General features: G+C 41.8%; 1 protein-coding gene across 1 annotated transcript; it reads right to left on the bottom strand.

The window, feature by feature from the left end:
* Positions 1-1,109: 1,109 nt before the first annotated feature.
* Positions 1,110-2,690, bottom strand: LOC311308484 (UDP-glucuronosyltransferase 2A1-like; the record flags this gene model as incomplete). Its single annotated transcript, XM_084437445.1, has 1 exon — positions 1,110-2,690. The coding sequence occupies one exon, from the start codon at positions 2,688-2,690 to the stop codon at positions 1,110-1,112; it is 1,581 nt and encodes a 526-aa protein (XP_084293571.1).
* Positions 2,691-18,312: the final 15,622 nt, after the last annotated feature.

Here is an 18,312-nt window from a genome sequence, read left to right on the forward strand (position 1 = left end):
CCTCTGCCCACTGTCCTCTTCTCTGCAATGATACAATGGTTGCCAGGGAAGTAGTAGTAGAGAGGGTATCAGTAAAACCTGCAAGTACAGTACAGTACAGTGTTATTTTATTTATTTATTTAACCTTTATTTAACCAGATAAAAGCACTGAGATAAATCTCTTACAATATTGACCTGGCCAAGACGGCAGCAAAGTTTCACATTGGAAGACACAACAAGGACATATAAAATACAGAGAACAACACAACTAAATATACAAAAGGCATAGAGCACACTTACATTGTGCATGTAGGAACAATAAGAAATTAAGGTATATTACTACATGTATGTTCCCAGGTCAATTGAGGGCAATATAAATACAGCATATGGTGTGACAGGTGAGATGTGACAAAAATTTTGAAATATAATATAAACATTTTTGAAGCACATACTGTACAGTACAGTCTAGAACTCATATTTGTCAGTGATGTTTTCTCAGTCAACTTTGAAAGGGTATTCATTTTGCAGAATGTTTGTTCAATGTTCCTTCTGCAAACTACTAATTATTAACTATTCTTTCTGGAAAGCACTGTCCACCTGAAGTGTCATATAGTGGTAACGTTATTCATCCTCATTTTAATGTGACCTCCTCTCATCTTACTTGGTCATATTACAGTAGGCCTATATCTAAATCAAAACCAGTCTCAAATAAACCAAGACTAACTAGGTTGCTTAAAGAAATATGAAAAGTGAGAGCTACATATTCTTAATGAATCCACCTCCACAGAAGGTGTAGATGAGTAACCAGAGAAAGACATAAAGTGCTTTGCCTTGAGAAGTCTTGTTTAATCTGTTTTTTATGGTTTAATCAGTTAATTATTGATTAAGCTCTTTTTAAAGTGCACTTGTCCATGAATACTGACGCAACAGATTGTACAAGAACAGATACAGTATGTTGATCACAAAAACAATCCCTGAACATAAATCAATGTAACATGAATACAGAAATGCAGTGTATTTTAAAGAAATACACTATGAACACAGTATAAATTACAATTGAAGTGCACCGTGACCAAGCAAGAATGTATGACAGCATATCAAATTAAACATTCATCAAACACAGTGTGAACTTAAGCATTTTTAACTTTTGCTTTAGAACAAGCCCTGCAACAAACATATTTGATGATACCTATGAAAGACAGCAGGACAAGAAGCATAATGGCTAGTAAGAACACCACGACATCTACAGAGTGGTAGGAGTACCAGGGCATTCTGTAGGACTCTGTGCGCAGGTGAGCAGCACCTTTGTGTCTCATGACAAACTCGATCCAGAACATGGCCAGATCCAGGGGTTTCATTGGCTGGTCCCTGTGCAGCCTGGAGAGTCTCTGCATGTTCACACTGTAGGACGGCTCATACAGCACTTCCTTTAAAGCTTGCAAAAAAACCTCTCTATCCATCGTGGCAATGTTTACAACTGTAGCAACACCCTTCTCTTTCATCTTTGAAAGGTTGTCTGGTTGGTCGAACACAAGAGGAAGGCCTACCATAGGAACACCGTGGTATATAGCTTCAAAAATCCCATTTGTCCCTCCATGAGCTACAAACAATTTCAACTTTGGATGACCTAGGAGGTCGTTTTGTGGCATCCAGTCAACTAGTAAAGTGTTGTTGCCCAGAGTAGCTGGTCTGCGTCCCTTGTACCTCCAAATCACCTTCTGGGGCAGTTCGGCAAAAGCAGCAGCAATCTCATCAGCTATATCATGAGGAAGCTCTGCAGCTAAGGTCCCTAGAGACATGATTATGACCCCATGCTCCCCTGAACTCTGAACAAACTCCTCCAGGTCTCTGGGAAGAGGCTCGGCAGGTTTACACTGGAACCCTCCCATATAGACAGCATTAGGCATGGTGGGGCGAGGGAACTCAAACACAAAATCTACTCTCATCAGCCACAGGTCTGCAGCTTGAAACAGGGAAAAGTAGTCTACATCAGGACCAAAGTAGCGATGAGCCAAGTCAGAATAATGATGCCCCGATGTTTGCTTATAAAGATGAAGCCTCATGACATAAACAAGCATGTTTTGGACCCTCTGGAGAAATGTCATTTTATCCGTCAACTCGGCAAGAGGGAAGGGGACATAGGACAGTGGTGACGGAGCAATCGCAAAATGAGCTTCACCGTGTATAGTCCACCTCACATTAAAAACAAGGGGCACATTTAAATAATGTGCAAGCACAACCCCTCCTCCAATGACAGGATCCGTCAGAACCAAGTCATACTCAGCGTTTCTAATAGACTGTATCAGCTCTTCATTCTCCATCATGTGGATCACCATCTCACACACTTTCCTGTGCATCTCTGAAAACCTGTGTTTGAGCTCCATGGCCAGTTGGAAATGAGTCCAAGCGGAGTGACCCTCTCTCCGAATCTGCAGTTGTCTGGAAACAAATGAGCGGTAGAACTCCTCGTCGTTGCCCCCTGCCATATCGATAGTAACTGAACTATAGTAAGGCGAGTCTTCCGGTATATACCAGCTGTCTGAAGCTCGGATGATGAAAACACTGTGGCCCCTCGAGTGCAGCTCCTTGATCAGGACTCTCATGCTTAGCCAGTGGCTGCCATCATGGGGGAACACCAGGATCTTCCCAGCATCCACAGCAGGAAGAAGGAAGGTCAAGAGGGTCATGATGGAGGCAGCAGTAGGAAACATCCTTCAAATCTGCCTGATATAACCACGTATATCTGCCTGAAACAGACAAGAAAAGCTAGATGCAATAGTCTGAACGCTGTTTGGAAAATGATTCTATGAGTTTGTCAAAGATAATTTTATCATTAACCAACTTTTGACTTGTCGGTAGGCTGATCCTCCAATTATGCAATCTGCAATCCCTGCCCCACCTCTCTGTCGTGAGGTTACTCACTTCATTGTTCAGCCAGAATCTAATGTAAATGTTTGTGTGTAGTGGCATACAGTACAGTACATTTTTACTAAAGGAAGCAATAAGAAGACCAATAATGATATTTCTATTTCTTGTTGTTCTTTACTTCTTTACATGTTACGTAATAGTAACAACATTACTAGTTAAACACTGACATATTTCTTTCCATTCGGGGCCCATGTGTCACTGTGCTATATCGTCATGGTAATTTATTCTGAGTTTACCTGCTCCGAAGGAGGATATGTTCTAGATTACGGATCAAAAAGTAGGCTATATGAAGAACCGCCCGCTGACCGATCAATAGCCCTCACTTGGAAAATAGCATTATCGTTATCCCATGGACTCAGTGTGAGATTTTATAGGGGCTTGCCGAAATATGACTGCCCCCCAAACTCATGATTGTGTATTCTGAGTGGAATAACTAGGCTATAGGCTAGCTACACTTAAAATGTGTTATTAATAAGATACTATATTATCATCGGGGCAGCATGTTCAATGTATGTGTCAGTATATCACATTCGAGTCACAGGCCCATGATCAGAATAGGCTAGCAAATTATTGATTAGCTGACACCTGAGAGAATAATAGCCATTAGCCTGCTTTTTATTTTACTATCTGGCACTAAAAAGTAGGCTATTAGGCTGATGTTTGAACTATCCCCAGTAGTAGTAATATCGCCTACATTTAAGGCAAATAAAACAATTGTAGCCTATATCTAGGATATTATTCTTTCAGCTGCAAGGGACGCTTTTAAAGTGTAGAAGCTATCTATAGTTTCAGGTTGGATCAGACAATGTGAGGTCCCTATACAAGAGGAGTTTAGAACTCGATATTTTAAAAATCATTTTCATCTGATAGTGCAACTGAACCGAACTACTGTAGCATTCAAAGAAAACTCACCTATAGGTAAGGATTGCCAGATCAACTTTAACCTGTTGGGAGACTGAAGATTGCATGTAGCCTTCAAACAGGAGTGGTTCCATCTATATTAAAACTGATATTGTGTGAAACTATGCGTGCAAATAGGTAGCCTACCCGTTCACTGCAACGAGGAAAACAAGTAGAGGACGAGAGAAAAGAGTGTAACCGTTAGATATCATTTGATATGACGTTCGCGAACGATCCGATTCTTTTGAACGGCTCTTTAAAACGAACGATGGGAACCGACTCGCCGTTGTGGGAGCCGTTTGTATTAAAAGCTGTTTTGCACAGTAATTCATTGTAGCCTGCTTATTTTTTTTAGGTGTTGCGTGAATAACATAAGTCAGGTTTATTTACACACAAACACATTTTATAAAAAGGGTAAATCCCAAAAAATGATCTTGCTGTCAAAGCAGAGGCATGTGGCGCCACCCTGTGGAATGTTTAGGCCTACCACAAATGTCCACACAAGCCATTACCAAATGAAATTATAGCCTAATCATTATTTCAGAATATCCCACCAATAGAATATATATTGGAGGTCTAAGTTTGAATGATTCTGATCCAAATATTACCCTATCATTAATAATAATCACTAATATCATCAATTTGGCACAGATACTCTTTTGGAAAAGGGCGTTAGCCACTCAAAAATTCAAGATGCCGACCATTTTTCAAGATGGCCGCCATTTCTGTCGAATGTTCATTATGTCAATCGTTCAAATGGTGATGCAAGTATACAATTTGGCACAAATGTTATCTAAGGGCCACACATTTGCCCTGAGGCCTCTCCCATCTTCAGCAAACTAAGTCAGTACCCTCCTGTACTGACTGATGGTGACCTGGAGATCCTGGAGAGGTTTGAGGTCCTGATGTACGATAGATCGAGCACAGCTGTTAGTGTGGATGAGGCTAGACTTGACATGTTTGCCCGAAAGCAGAGGCCGTATGAAGCCATTCCTCCAACAAGAGCAGCTCTGCTTCAACACACTAAACGTGCTGCATATCAGGCAGGCTGCATATGGGGTCAGGCACCCCAGCGTCAGCCAGAAGCAGAGAGTCCTGCTGACTGGGGATGGAAAAAGCTTGGTGAACAATGGTGGGTCTTCTGGACAGCGAATACACCAGTTGCACAAAGTTGTCAACAACTGGCCAAGTGTGGCTGTAAATAAGGGGGAAGGCGCAAATGTTTCAGATTGGGTTTCACCTGCACAGCACTGTGCGGTTGCAAATGTGAATAGAAAAGTAAGCAAGCAGCCTTTGAGAACCTTGCGGTCCATGAATCTGCTGATGCTGTACAGTGAGGCAGCTTGATGTAGAAGTACACCTCCCTGGACATGACACCCCCAATACAACCCTTGATGCTGAGTGCCAAGCAGGGAGGGACATCAATGGTGCTAACTATCTAACTGGAATTAGATCAGTTAATTGAGGAAATTGTTACGACCCTACGGTGCAGAGTAGCCAAATGTGCCTGGGACCCCAGAAGCAGAGACGGAGAACCGAACAGGTTTCAAAAGTTTAATGAAACAATAAAACTTAACTGGCCTAATGTGTGTGTGTTATAATAATAATAATAATAATAATAATAATAATAAGCATGATGATGATGATTATTATTATACCGGTAATAATTACAGGACCGCAGGGGTCTTTATACAGCCACATGGCAAGTGACACACAGGGTGCACGCACGTGAGCGGTAACACTGCACACAACACACTCACACACACGTCACTTTAGGGGTCGCCGGTGGAAATTGTCCAGTGCATTTGTCCCATCCAAGCCGTCCTCCTCCAGGGGCAGCCAGGAGCAGTGGGCAGCCATCGTCCATGGCACCTGGGGACCAAGCCCAAGAGTTCAGTCCAAGTCCTGGTCAGGGACCGAACTGAAGAGCATTGTGTGTTTTTCGTATTGGGTTCTTTTGGGGGGAAACCCTTGCAAACACGGGGAGAACATGCAAACTCCGCACAGAAAGGCCTGGGAGATACCCCCCCCCCCCCCCCCCGAGTACCTGACGTGGGTGTATAGGGGGCTATAGTGAGTTGTGCTGGCTATCCAGGCTAGATACCATTTCAATGCAATTGACCTATTTAACTGAGCCTGTTAAACAAATTCCATGAAGTGGATTCACTAGTTGTTCTTGTTTCCAGAAATATTAAAGCTGTCATTCGCCACTATTTTGTAAAGTAGGACAACTGAAATTGATATAGCTTTCTTTGAGAGAAAAAATAATAATGTCCTTGATAATCCACCATGTCTGGTACCCTCTGCCTCACAAGTGTTCTCGCCCTCCTCCTCCTCTTCTTCATCCTCTACCTCCTCTTCCTCCCTCCTTGTGAGTGGTGAGGTGGTGAAGGAAGAAAGGATTTCCCATCTCTCTCCCCCCTCCCTCGCTCTCTCATCCCCCTCTCTCTCTCTCCCCCCCTTTATCTCCACCTACCCTCTCTCTCCTTCCCCTCTCTCACCATCCAAACCGTCTCTCTCTCTCTCCCATCTCCCCCCCCCCCCCGTCTCTGTCGTGTGGAGAGGAAGGGTACGTGTTCGTGAGCAGAGAGACCCCTGGCCCCCACTCTCAATGTTCATCATATCAGCCTGGTGCCCTTGATTATCATCCCATCCTGGCTCCACAGAGAGAGGAGAGGAGAGGAGAGGAGAGGAGAGGAGAGGAGAGGAGAGGAAAGGAAAGGAAAGGAAAGGAAAGGAAAGGAAAGGAAAGGAAAGGAAAGGAAAGGAAAGGAAAGGAAAGGAAAGGAAAGGATATGAGAGGATGAGACAAGAGGAGAAGATGAGAGGAGAGGAGAGGATTGGAGAGGGTAACCCCCACGTTCACCATATCTTTACTTACAAATACAATACTGTTATTTTGCGCATTTGACCTAACAGCCACCACGTCTTGACCCGACGTCAGTTACCGAGATGGATAGGCTACTGTAGGCCTAGATATAGGTGTTCGTAATAATTAAATTACATCCAGATGGAGAAAACATGTGTTTGAGAACAAGGTAATAATAACAATTAAACGTTATTTGTATAGCACCTTTCATACAGATAAATTCAGCTCAAAGTGCTTTACAACAGAGCATTTAAATTAAAGAATGTGAAACTTAATGATGCTTCATTCGTAGACTATAGGAGAAAAGCAGAGCCCAGCCTGCTAAATCTACTCAAAGACGCCACCTGGCGGTGGTGCATCACTAAAACGAAATAACACCCGTCTGAAATCCCACGAGATTTCCAACGGGATTTCCCTGCCAAATACCGCGACGTGAAATGCTGCAGCATGTGACATTTCTAACTTCCCACATCTGTACATACCCCTTATGTTTTTTTCTGGGTGGAAATAACTAAATTGTTCACTGCTCAGCCTACTAATGGACTAGACACCCCTGAGTGGCAGATCTCTGATAAGAATTGCTTGTACTACATACGTGTGAATGTTCATGAAGATTGTAGATAAAAATAAATTTGGTCTGAAAAAAAAACACCATACATACCCCTTATGTTTTTTTTAAGGTGGAAATAATTAAATTGTTCACTGCTCGGCCTAGTAATGGACTAGACACCCCTGAGTGGCAGATCTCTGATCAGAATTGCATCTACTACATGCCTGTGAATGTTCATGAAGATTGTAGATACAAATAAATTTGGTCTGAAAAAAAAACGCCATACATACCCCTTATGTTTTTTTCTGGGTGGAAATAATTAAATTGTTCACTGCTCGGCCTAGTAATGGACTAGACACCCCTGAGTGGCAGATCTCTGATCAGAATTGCTTCTACTACATGCCTGTGAATGTTCATGAAGATTGTAGATAAATATAAATTTGGTCTGAGTGGCAGATCTCTGATCAGAATTGCTTCTACTACATGCCTGTGAATGTTCATGAAGATTGTAGATACAAATAAATTTGGTCTGAAAAAAAAACGCCATACATACCCCTTATGTTTTTTTCTGTGTGGAAATAATTAAATTGTTCACTGCTCAGCCTACTAATGGACTAGACACCCCTGAGTGGCAGATCTCTGATCAGAATTGCTTGTACTACATACGTGTGAATGTTCATGAAGATTGTAGATAAAAATAAATTTGGTCTGAAAAAAAACCGGCATACATACATACCCCTTATGTTTTCTTTCAGGTGGAAATAATTAAATTGTTCACTGCTCGGCCTAGTAATGGACTAGACACCCCTGAGTGGCAGATCTCTGATCAGAATTGCTTCTACTACATGCCTGTGAATGTTCATGAAGATTGTAGATAAATATAAATTTGGTCTGAGTGGCAGATCTCTGATCAGAATTGCTTGTACTACATACCTGTGATTGTTCATGAAGATTGTAGATAAAAATAAATTTGGTCTGAAAAAAAAACGGCATACATACCCCTTATGTTTTTTTCTGGGTGGAAATAATTAAATTGTTCACTGCTCAGCCTACTAATGGACTAGACACCCCTGAGTGGCAGATCTCTGATCAGAATTGCTTGTACTGCATACGTGTGAATATTCATGAAGATTGTAGATAAATATAAATTTGGTCTGAAAAAAAAAGCCATACATACTCCTTATGTTTTTTTTAAGGTGGAAATAATTAAATTGTTCACTGCTCGGCCTAGTAATGGACCAGACACCCCTGAGTGGCAGATCTCTGATCAGAATTGCTTCTACTACATGCCTGTGAATGTTCATGAAGATTGTAGATACAAATAAATTTGGTCTGAAAAAAAAACGCCATACATACATACCCCTTATGTTTTCTTTCAGGTGGAAATAATTAAATTGTTCACTGCTCGGCCTAGTAATGGACTAGACACCCCTGAGATTTTAGATAAATATAAATTTGGTCTGAGTGGCAGATCTCTGATCAGAATTGCTTCTACTACATGCCTGTGAATGTTCATGAAGATTGTAGATACAAATAAATTTGGTCTGAAAAAAAAACGCCATACATACCCCTTATGTTTTTTTCTGTGTGGAAATAATTAAATTGTTCACTGCTCAGCCTACTAATGGACTAGACACCCCTGAGTGGCAGATCTCTGATCAGAATTGCTTGTACTACATACGTGTGAATGTTCATGAAGATTGTAGATAAAAATAAAATTGGTCTGAAAAAAAAACGCCATACATACCCCTTATGTTTTTTTCTGGGTGGAAATAATTAAATTGTTCACTGCTCAGCCTACTAATGGACTAGACACCCCTGAGTGGCAGATCTCTGAACAGAATTGCTTGTACTACATACCTGTGAATGTTCATGAAGATTGTAGATAAAAATAAATTTGGTCTGAAAAAAAAACGGCATACATACCCCTTATGTTTTTTTTAAGGTGGAAATTATTAAATTGTTCACTGCTCGGCCTAGTAATGGACTAGACACCCCTGAGTGGCAGATCTCTGATCAGAATTGCTTCTACTACATGCCTGTGAATGTTCATGAAGATTGTAGATAAATATACATTTGGTCTGAGTGGCAGATCTCTGATCAGAATTGCTTCTACTCCATGCCTGTGAATGTTCATGAAGATTGTAGATAAAAATAAATTTGGTCTGAAAAAAAAAAGAGCCATCCCACTGAGCAAAGACACGTCTAAAATACATCTTTTAGACGTCTTTTTTGTCTTTTTTGGACGCCAAAAGACATCCAATTAGGAGCCAGAATGAATGTTTTTTTTTAACGTTCAGATTTTGGACCCGTTTTGCACGTCCACAGACGTCTTAGAGGGGTCCAAGCCAGATGTTTGAATATTGAGGGGTCCAGCAGACGTACAAATGGGGTTCTGGACCGACGGACGTTATTAAGACATGATCTGAACGTGTCCTTGACGTTGCGTGTTTGCTGGGATACCTTATGTTTTTTTTCAGGTGGAAATAATTAAATTGTTCACTGCTTGGCCTAGGAATGGACTAGAGACCCCTGGGTGGCAGATCTATGATCAGAATTGCTTGGCCTATATACCTGTGAATGTTCATGAAGATTGTAGATAAAATTAAATTTGGTCTGAAAAAAAAAAGAGCCATACATACCCCTTATGTTTTTTTTCAGGTGGAAATAATTAAATTGTTCACTGCTTGGCCTAGGAATGGACTAGAGACCCCTGGGTGGCAGATCTATGATCAGAATTGCTTGGCCTATATACCTGTGAATGTTCATGAAGATTGTAGATAAAAATAAATTTGGTCTGAAAAAAAAAAGAGCCATACATACCCCTTATGTTTTTTTTCAGGTGGAAATAATTAAATTGTTCACTGCTTGGCCTAGGAATGGACTAGAGACCCCTGGGTGGCAGATCTATGATCAGAATTACTTGGCCTATATACCTGTGAATGTTCATGAAGATTGTAGATAAAAATACATTTGGTCTGAAAAAAAAAAGCCATACATACCCCTTATGTTTTTTTTCAGGTGGACATAATTAAATTGTTCACTGCTCGGCCTAGTAATGGACTAGACACACCTGGGTGGCAGATCTGTGATCAGAATTGCTTGGCCTATTGTGAATGTTCATGAAGATTGTAGATACAAATAAATTTGGTCTGAAAAAAAAATCCATACATACCCCTTATGTTTTTTTTCAGGTGGACATAATTAAATTGTTCACTGCTCGGCCTAGTAATGGACTAGACACACCTGGGTGGCAGATCTATGATCAGAATTGCTTGGCGTACTGTGAATGTTCATGAAGATTGTAGATAAAAATAAATTTGGTCTGAAAAAAAAAAACCCATACATACCCCTTATGTTTTTTTTCAGGTGGAAATAATTAAATTGTTCACTGCTTGTCCTAGGAATGGACTAGAGACCCTTGGGTGGCAGATCTATGACCAGAATTGCTTGGCCTCTATACCTGTGAATGTTCATGAAGATTGTAGATAAAAATACATTTGGTCTGAAAAAAAAAAGCCATACATACCCCTTATGTTTTTTTTCAGGTGGACATAATTAAATTGTTCACTGCTCGGCCTAGTAATGGACTAGACACACCTGGGTGGCAGATCTATGATCAGAATTGCTTGGCCTATTGTGAATGTTCATGAAGATTGTAGATAAAAATACATTTGGTCTGAAAAAAAAAAGCCATACATACTCCTTATGTTTTTTTTCAGGTGGACATAATTAAATTGTTCACTGCTCAGCCTAGGAATGGACTAGACACACCTGGGTAAAAGATCTATGATCAGAATTGCTTGTACTACATACCTGTGAATGTTCATGAAGATTGTAGATAAAAATAAATTTGGTCTGAAAAAAAAGCCATACATACCCCCCTTATGTTTTTTTTCAGGTGGACATAATTAAATTGTTCACTTCTCGGCCTAGTAATGGACTAATTAATGCTGGCCCGACGCTGGCGCAATGTTGGCACAATGCTGGCACGACGCTGGCACAATGCTAGCACGACACTGGCACAATCCTTTTCAAGAGCCCCTTGTCACCCAAGGATGTGAAAAGTGCCTTCCTGCTGAGTCCTACCCCTCAACCTCAGTGCTCAATAATCCCCTTAGAATCCAATCTCATCCTGCCTCTGATTTCATCTCGTAGTCTCCGCCTTTCTCCCTCAAACTGTGTAACAGAAAGTGTTCAACGTTTTCTTCCACACCACAGTCCACACATCTATTATTATTCCTCTTTCGCTGTTCCTCGTTATGAATGATTACTTTTTTAAGCTGTGCAGCTGCTTCTAAGTATGCGACACATGTCCATAGCATATCTATGGTAGATTTTGTCGACTAAAATCGTAATGATATTTAGTCAACTAAAACTAGACTAAAACTAAAACAAGTCAGATGACTAAAATATGACTAAAACTAAATGGCATTTTAGTCAAAAGACTGACTAAAACAAAATCATAATTTGCTGTCAAAATTAACACTGTCTCTCTCTCTCTGTCTATCTCTCCCAGTCCTCTCATTCTCTCTCTTTCTTTTCCTACAATACTCCTTCCTAAATTAGCTGTATCTCACCACATGCAAACTCATAGATTTTGACCCAGCCTGTTGAGACTGGTAGTCATAAGCACAACTTATAAAATTCAACATCCATATGCAATGATGTCAGATTCTAGGCATGTTATCAGTGGAGTAGCAGCTTGTGATTATTGGTCAGGGGAAAATACTTGGTGAATGTGACAAACTGTAGGGTTGTGCTGGGATGTGCGGAACATGCTTAATATGGTTTATTTAATATGGTTATTTCTGTTTGCATGTAATTTTGGTACAAACATGTGACTTAAATTTTCCCCACCAAGTAAGAATACTGTAGCTCTATTCAGAAACTATTTCAAAGCTTCATTTAGACTCTCCTGCTATGTCAACTTTCCATATCTTGAGATCGTTATTCTTAACTAAGTGTAAGCCAAATTCAGGTCAATTGGGTCAATACGTTGCTCCTCCCATGTTAATAGGAACTGATGATATTTAGCTAGGAACTCACCTGTTGTTGGCTAGGTGTTGCTGCACAGAGGGCAAACAGTTTTTGACCACACACACTCACACACACACACACACACACACACACACACACACACACACACTCACAAACATGCGTACCGGGTTGTTTGCTGGATTATTGGATTATTGATTATGGAAGGACAATAAATGGACCAAGTGTTCGCACAGCAGTTTATTGTCAGACTACTTTATCAACAAACATGGTAACGTCAAATGTGCGTCAATCAGGTCAACCCAGAGCAGCAGCGCCTCAGGGTCTTAAAGCACTAGGCTTCGCCTCTACACTAAGCATGTATGCAAAAACATCTGGAAATGGTGCTCAGAGAGCACAGACCTCCGCTCCTGAATGCATTTCGTGGCTCTGTGACAAAATGAATGGAGGTGAATGGGTGGCTGTATTTGGCCGGCTCTGTGGTGCCCCCCTCAGGTCACAGCCAGCGGGGGGCAGTGTGGTGCACTTCGGGCTCTCCCCCCGCACAACCCAGTCCAAACCTAGCGCCCCCACACATGGAGCTGGCTCGTTCTAAGTTTTGTTTTCATTCATGGATCCGGATCTGTTCCAAAATGTAATTGATTCTAATGTGGCCTATGATACACCCCTCCACCAAGTTTAATAAAAATCGGTTTTGTAGTTTTTGCGTAAACATAGTCCAAATAATGAATAGAAGTGAATGGGCAGTCCGGCTGTGTTTGGGCACCCGTGGACCTGACCCGTGATTCAGATCCGTAATCCTGCTAGATTCATTCAATTCAAGATTCAAACAACTTTATTGATCCCAGAGGGCAATTCATTTGTAGCTTGTACCATCCACAGATAAATCACAGCAAGAAACAAAATATCATTCATATCAAAAACATAAGAGGAAATAAGATGTATGTTAAAGACATCAGATCAGCATCATACGTGTGGGGGGGGGGGGGGGGCATGGGGGGGCGCAGCAGCAAGACATATTGTCCAAACAACATAAGTAGCAGTAGCCTACATCACAGTTCCAACACCACTAGCGGCTGCTCTAACCCAGATAGCAAGCGGATCTGGGCCATATACAGGCCAGATCTGGCCTTTGTGGCTTAGTTCTGGCCCATATATGGCCCAGAATTATTACACATCCGCTTGCTATCTGGGAAGTGTTTAGCAGGCTGATGGCCGAGGGAGTGAAGGACTTGGCATAGCGGTTTGTTCTCCTGGGAGGCGCCACATACCTCTGCCCTGAGGGCATTAAAGCTAAAGCATTAGCCAGCACATGATCAGGTTGGCCAATTATTCTTTTAGCCTTCTGGGCCACCTGATTCTCCCAGAAAGAGCCCAAGAGAGCCCAGTCCCTCTGCCTCACTCCCATGATCTTGGAGCAGAACTTCACTATCCCATTCAAACTGTTTTTATCTTTCACGGACAGACCATTGTACCAGCAAACAAAGGAGTATGTTAAGAGGCTTTCAATAAAGGATTGGTAGAACCTACATAGATAATAAAGGATTGGTAGAACCTACATAGATAATAAAGGATTGGTAGAACCTACATAGATAATAAAGGATTGATAGAACGTACATAGATAATAAAGGATTGGTAGAACCTACATAGATAATAAAGGATTGGTAGAACCTACATAGATAATAAAGGATTGGTAGAACCTACATAGATAATAAAGGATTGATAGAACCTACATAGAATGGTTCCACAGACATGGAAGGAGTTGAGTTTTCTCAGCAAGTGAACTCTTTGTTGTCCTCGTTTAAAAGCTGAGTCTGTGTTGGCGTCAAACTTGAGTTTCGAGGGGCGCCCCGCTAGCTCACCGGGTAAGGCGCACCCCATATGAAGGCTAGTCCTTTGCGCGGTGGACCCGGGTTCGATTCCTGGCTCAGGTCCTGTGCCGCATGTCCTCCCCTCTCTCTCTCCCACGTTTCCTGTCTCTCTCTCAACTGTCCTATCCCATTAAAGCTGAAAAGCCCTAAAAAATATCTTTAAAAAAAAACAAACTTGAGTTTCGAGTCGAACAATGTACCCAGGTATTTCTATGTGTCGACTATTTGTACATCCTCACTATGAATTATGCTGCCTTTGGTTTGCTACAGTTGGTTCTACAGTCAACAACCATCTCCTTGTTTTTGATACGTTTAGGTCAAGGTAGTTGTCGTCACACCATTTAACAAAGAATGGTAGTGCATAGCCATGATCGTACTCCTCGCCCTGGAGAAGACACAGTAGGACGGTGTCATCAGAAAACTTGACAAACAAGCTACCCTCCTGGGGGCTCCTGCAGCTATCTGTATACAGCAGGGGGGACAGGACACAACCCTGCAGAGAGCCGGTACTTGAGACCACGCTGGTGGACATGTGTCCATTTACTGACACCTGCTGGATCCTATCAGTCAGGAAGTCTAAAAACAACCTTAAAAGCTGATCAGGTAACTTAAAATAAGAAGCAAGTCGGCCAATCAAAATGTGAGGCTGCATTTTGTTGAATACTGAGGAGAAATCAGCGAATAGAAGTCTAGCATGGGATTTGGGTTTCTCAAGGTGTTTATAGATGCAGTCTAAGATGAAGAGTTTTGCATCCTCTACTCCTTTGCCAGCTTGTTAAGCAAACTGCAGGGGGTCTAGCTTGCCATCAATCAAGCACAGGGTCATGTCTTTAAGAATCCTTTCAAAGATTTTCATAACCAAGGATGTGAGCGCTACAGGTCTAAATTCCTTAAGTTCCCTAGAGCTTTTCAGTTTGGGGATAGGAATTAACAGACAAACTAACAGACAAACACACGCATGTTGCCGATAACATTACCTCTCTCCCTGCGCTGTCGCTGGGGCAGAGGTAAACAGCTGTTGGGCGCATAATGGTGAGAGAGACAGACGCACACATGGGAACAGATAACAGACACATGTCTGATATCCTACTGTCACTCATTTGATTATATCTACTGTCTATTAATTTTGCGTTCATAAGGAGGAGAAATTGTATTACTGGTTGCCCGGTCACTCCAAGACCCCTGCGGTCGGTCGACACGGTCACGGCTCTTCTCTGTCCTGGCCCCGCAGTGGTGGAACGAACTGCCCACTGACGTCAGGACAGCAGAGTCACTGTCCATCTTTAGCTGCAGGCCCAAAACTCACCTCTTCAAGAAGTACTACCCGGATCCTCCCTCTTAAGCACCTATTGTATTTTAGATTTCTATACTTGCACTTTGCCTTCAGCACTAGATTATGCTCTTAGTCACTAGTCAGTTTTAGAAAGAAGATGCTCTTGTGAGTTCTGGCAAGTAGTAGTACATTGGCTTTTCCTACATTAAATATGTAACCCAGTCACACAATACAATTACTGTTAGTCTCTTTGGATCAAAGTGTCAGATAAACGACCTCTAAATTGAGAGTAAATAAGAACATGTGTTTGAGTTGTAACTAGGCAGGTTGTCTTGTTGTTGTTGTTTTTTTCAATATGACAACTTTTCCTGGCACACACCTACAGTAGGATACACCTTTTCCTGGCACACACCTACAGTAGGATACACCTTTTCCTGGCACACACCTACAGTAGGATACACCTTTTCCTGGCACACACCTACAGTAGGATACACCTTTTCATTTTTATCTGCCACACCAGATAATCTACTGACAACACACTAATTCTGAAGAGCCAGAATGGCAACCCAAGCCTCCTGATCCACAGTTGTTCTGTTCATTTATTCTGGCCAACACGTTCCTCTGACAACCCCCAGACAGCCTCTCGAGGCCCTAGAGAGACAGTAGATATCGTCCACCTTGGAGGGAGCCACTCAAAAGCTCCTCTGTTCTTCCCAGCCTGTGTGTGCTCACGCCCTTCCACAAAAGCATGCAACAAGTTAAAAGACAGAGAGATCTGACCTGAAAATACAATGGTGGAGTCTGCCCTGGTCAATGGGATTGTGTGCCGTGCGCCACGTACTTCTGCACTGAGGCTCCTTTGAAACTGTCTCTGTTTCGGATGACTTGGTAGCGGATGAGACTGGTTTGAGAGCCACGGAGATGTGGATTTTGTGGAGACAGAGCCCGCAGATGGGGCTGTTTAGGGACAGCTGTCTATGCATCTCAAATCATTTTATTTGGCAAAGCTTCTCTTTGTTATTGGAATTGATTGGTCTTGTGCGATGCTTCCAATTGATTTGTCTCCCTTTAGTGAGTTAATTAACATGCAGCAGACTTCTTGGTGGTATAGACAGACAGACTCCCTGGTGGTATAGATAGACAGACTTCTTGGTGGTATAGACAGACAGACTCCCTGGTGGTATAGACAGACAGACTTCCTGGTGGTATAGACAGACAGACTTCCTGGTGGTATAGACAGACAGACTTCCTGGTGGTATAGACAGACAGACTTCCTGGTGGTATAGACAGACAGACTTCCTGGTGGTATAGACAGACAGACTCCCTGGTGGTATAGACAGACAGACTTCCTGGTGGTATAGACAGACAGACTTCCTGGTGGTATAGACACTCACTCGACAGCTTGCTGCAACTTTGTTACAGATTAAACTTCATGAATGAGATGTGACTGTAGCTTTGAAAATCAGGGGTCTTTCTACAGCGCTCCACAAACAGAATGCTTGTCTTTCTGTCTCTCTCTGAGTGCTTGTGGGAAATTTATGTAAATAAAGAAGATTGTGTTGATATGAAACTGCATACAGTAGCATCCCATCTGAACCTTAGATTAAATGAGCAAAATGTAATTTCAGCTGCAGCAATGCAGGGCAAATAAAATAGTTGCTCGTGATGTAATCATGAATACTACAAGCATGTGATCATTAATTGATCAATATCTGTATGGTTGTACTGACATGCTGATGTTTGACAGAAAAAATAATACTATTGGATACTATTATATACTTACTTTACCCCAATAGGATAGGAGGAAATAAGAGCTGTGCTCAACACTGTTGGGTAAATATTATCAACACAAGAGGGCAGCACTGTCATTACGTTTTTGAGTCTGACAAAAGGATTTATAAATTGTTATGATTCACTTTACTATTCCATTATTTTCTCTGCCTTGTAGGTGCACATTTATGATTGGTTGAAGTGACTTTACCCAATGAGCAGTCACATCAAATGCTATCTGATGTTAAGTTCTCTGGACATAGACGGATTATGAAATGATGGGCCCCTGGGCCCAGACACGTAAAGGGCCCCCACACCAGTTTCATTTATCGAATTTTTGAATTTGCCCAATGAGACGGCATCCAATTTGCAGATGATTTGAGAAAACTCACAATAAAAGCAGCTTTATTCAGCTCAGTTTTGACTCGAGGGACCTCACCTCTGTGGGGAGGACTTGCTTTTTGGATTTCTCCCCAAAAGAGTTGAAGGGCCCATATTGCATGGAGTACTCAGCCCCTCTAAAGTACTATAAACACTCACTTAAAAACTACAGGTATCATGATGGTTTCTTTCTTGTGACGTCTTCAAAGTGAATGTTTAGGCTATTGCTTCAGTTTTCCAGCAGAATGTTTGAGGCTCTGTTATTGAATGAATGACTAAGCTTTTTTACTAAGCGACAAGAAATGCAAAGGGCCCCCTGAGCTCTTGGGCCCCTGGGCCTGGGCCCGGTAGGCCCCTTCAGTAATGTGTCTTTGTCTCTGGAATATTGTCAAATTCAGATAGTTCACAAAAATGAACCTGAATCAATCACATTCAATTTGAGTCACAGCATGGTTGTTCATATTGAGTCACAGCATGGTTGTTCATATTGAGTCACAGCAGTGTTGTTCATATTGAGTCACAGCATGGTTGTTCATATTGAGTCACAGCAGTGTTGTTCATATTGAGTCACAGCATGGTTGTTCATATTGAGTCACAGCAGTGTTGTTCATATTGAGTCACAGCAGGGTTGTTCATATTGAGTCACAGCATGGTTGTTCATATTGAGTCACAGCAGGGTTGTTCATATTGAGTCACAGCAGGGTTGTTCATATTGAGTCACAGCAGGGTTGTTCATATTGAGTCACAGCATGGTTGTTCATATTGCCTCTTTCAGACTCAAAAACTTCTTTCA

This window comes from Borostomias antarcticus, assembly GCF_949987555.1.
Source record: "Borostomias antarcticus genome assembly, chromosome: 4".
In the NCBI taxonomy this organism is placed as follows: domain Eukaryota; kingdom Metazoa; phylum Chordata; class Actinopteri; order Stomiiformes; family Stomiidae; genus Borostomias; species Borostomias antarcticus.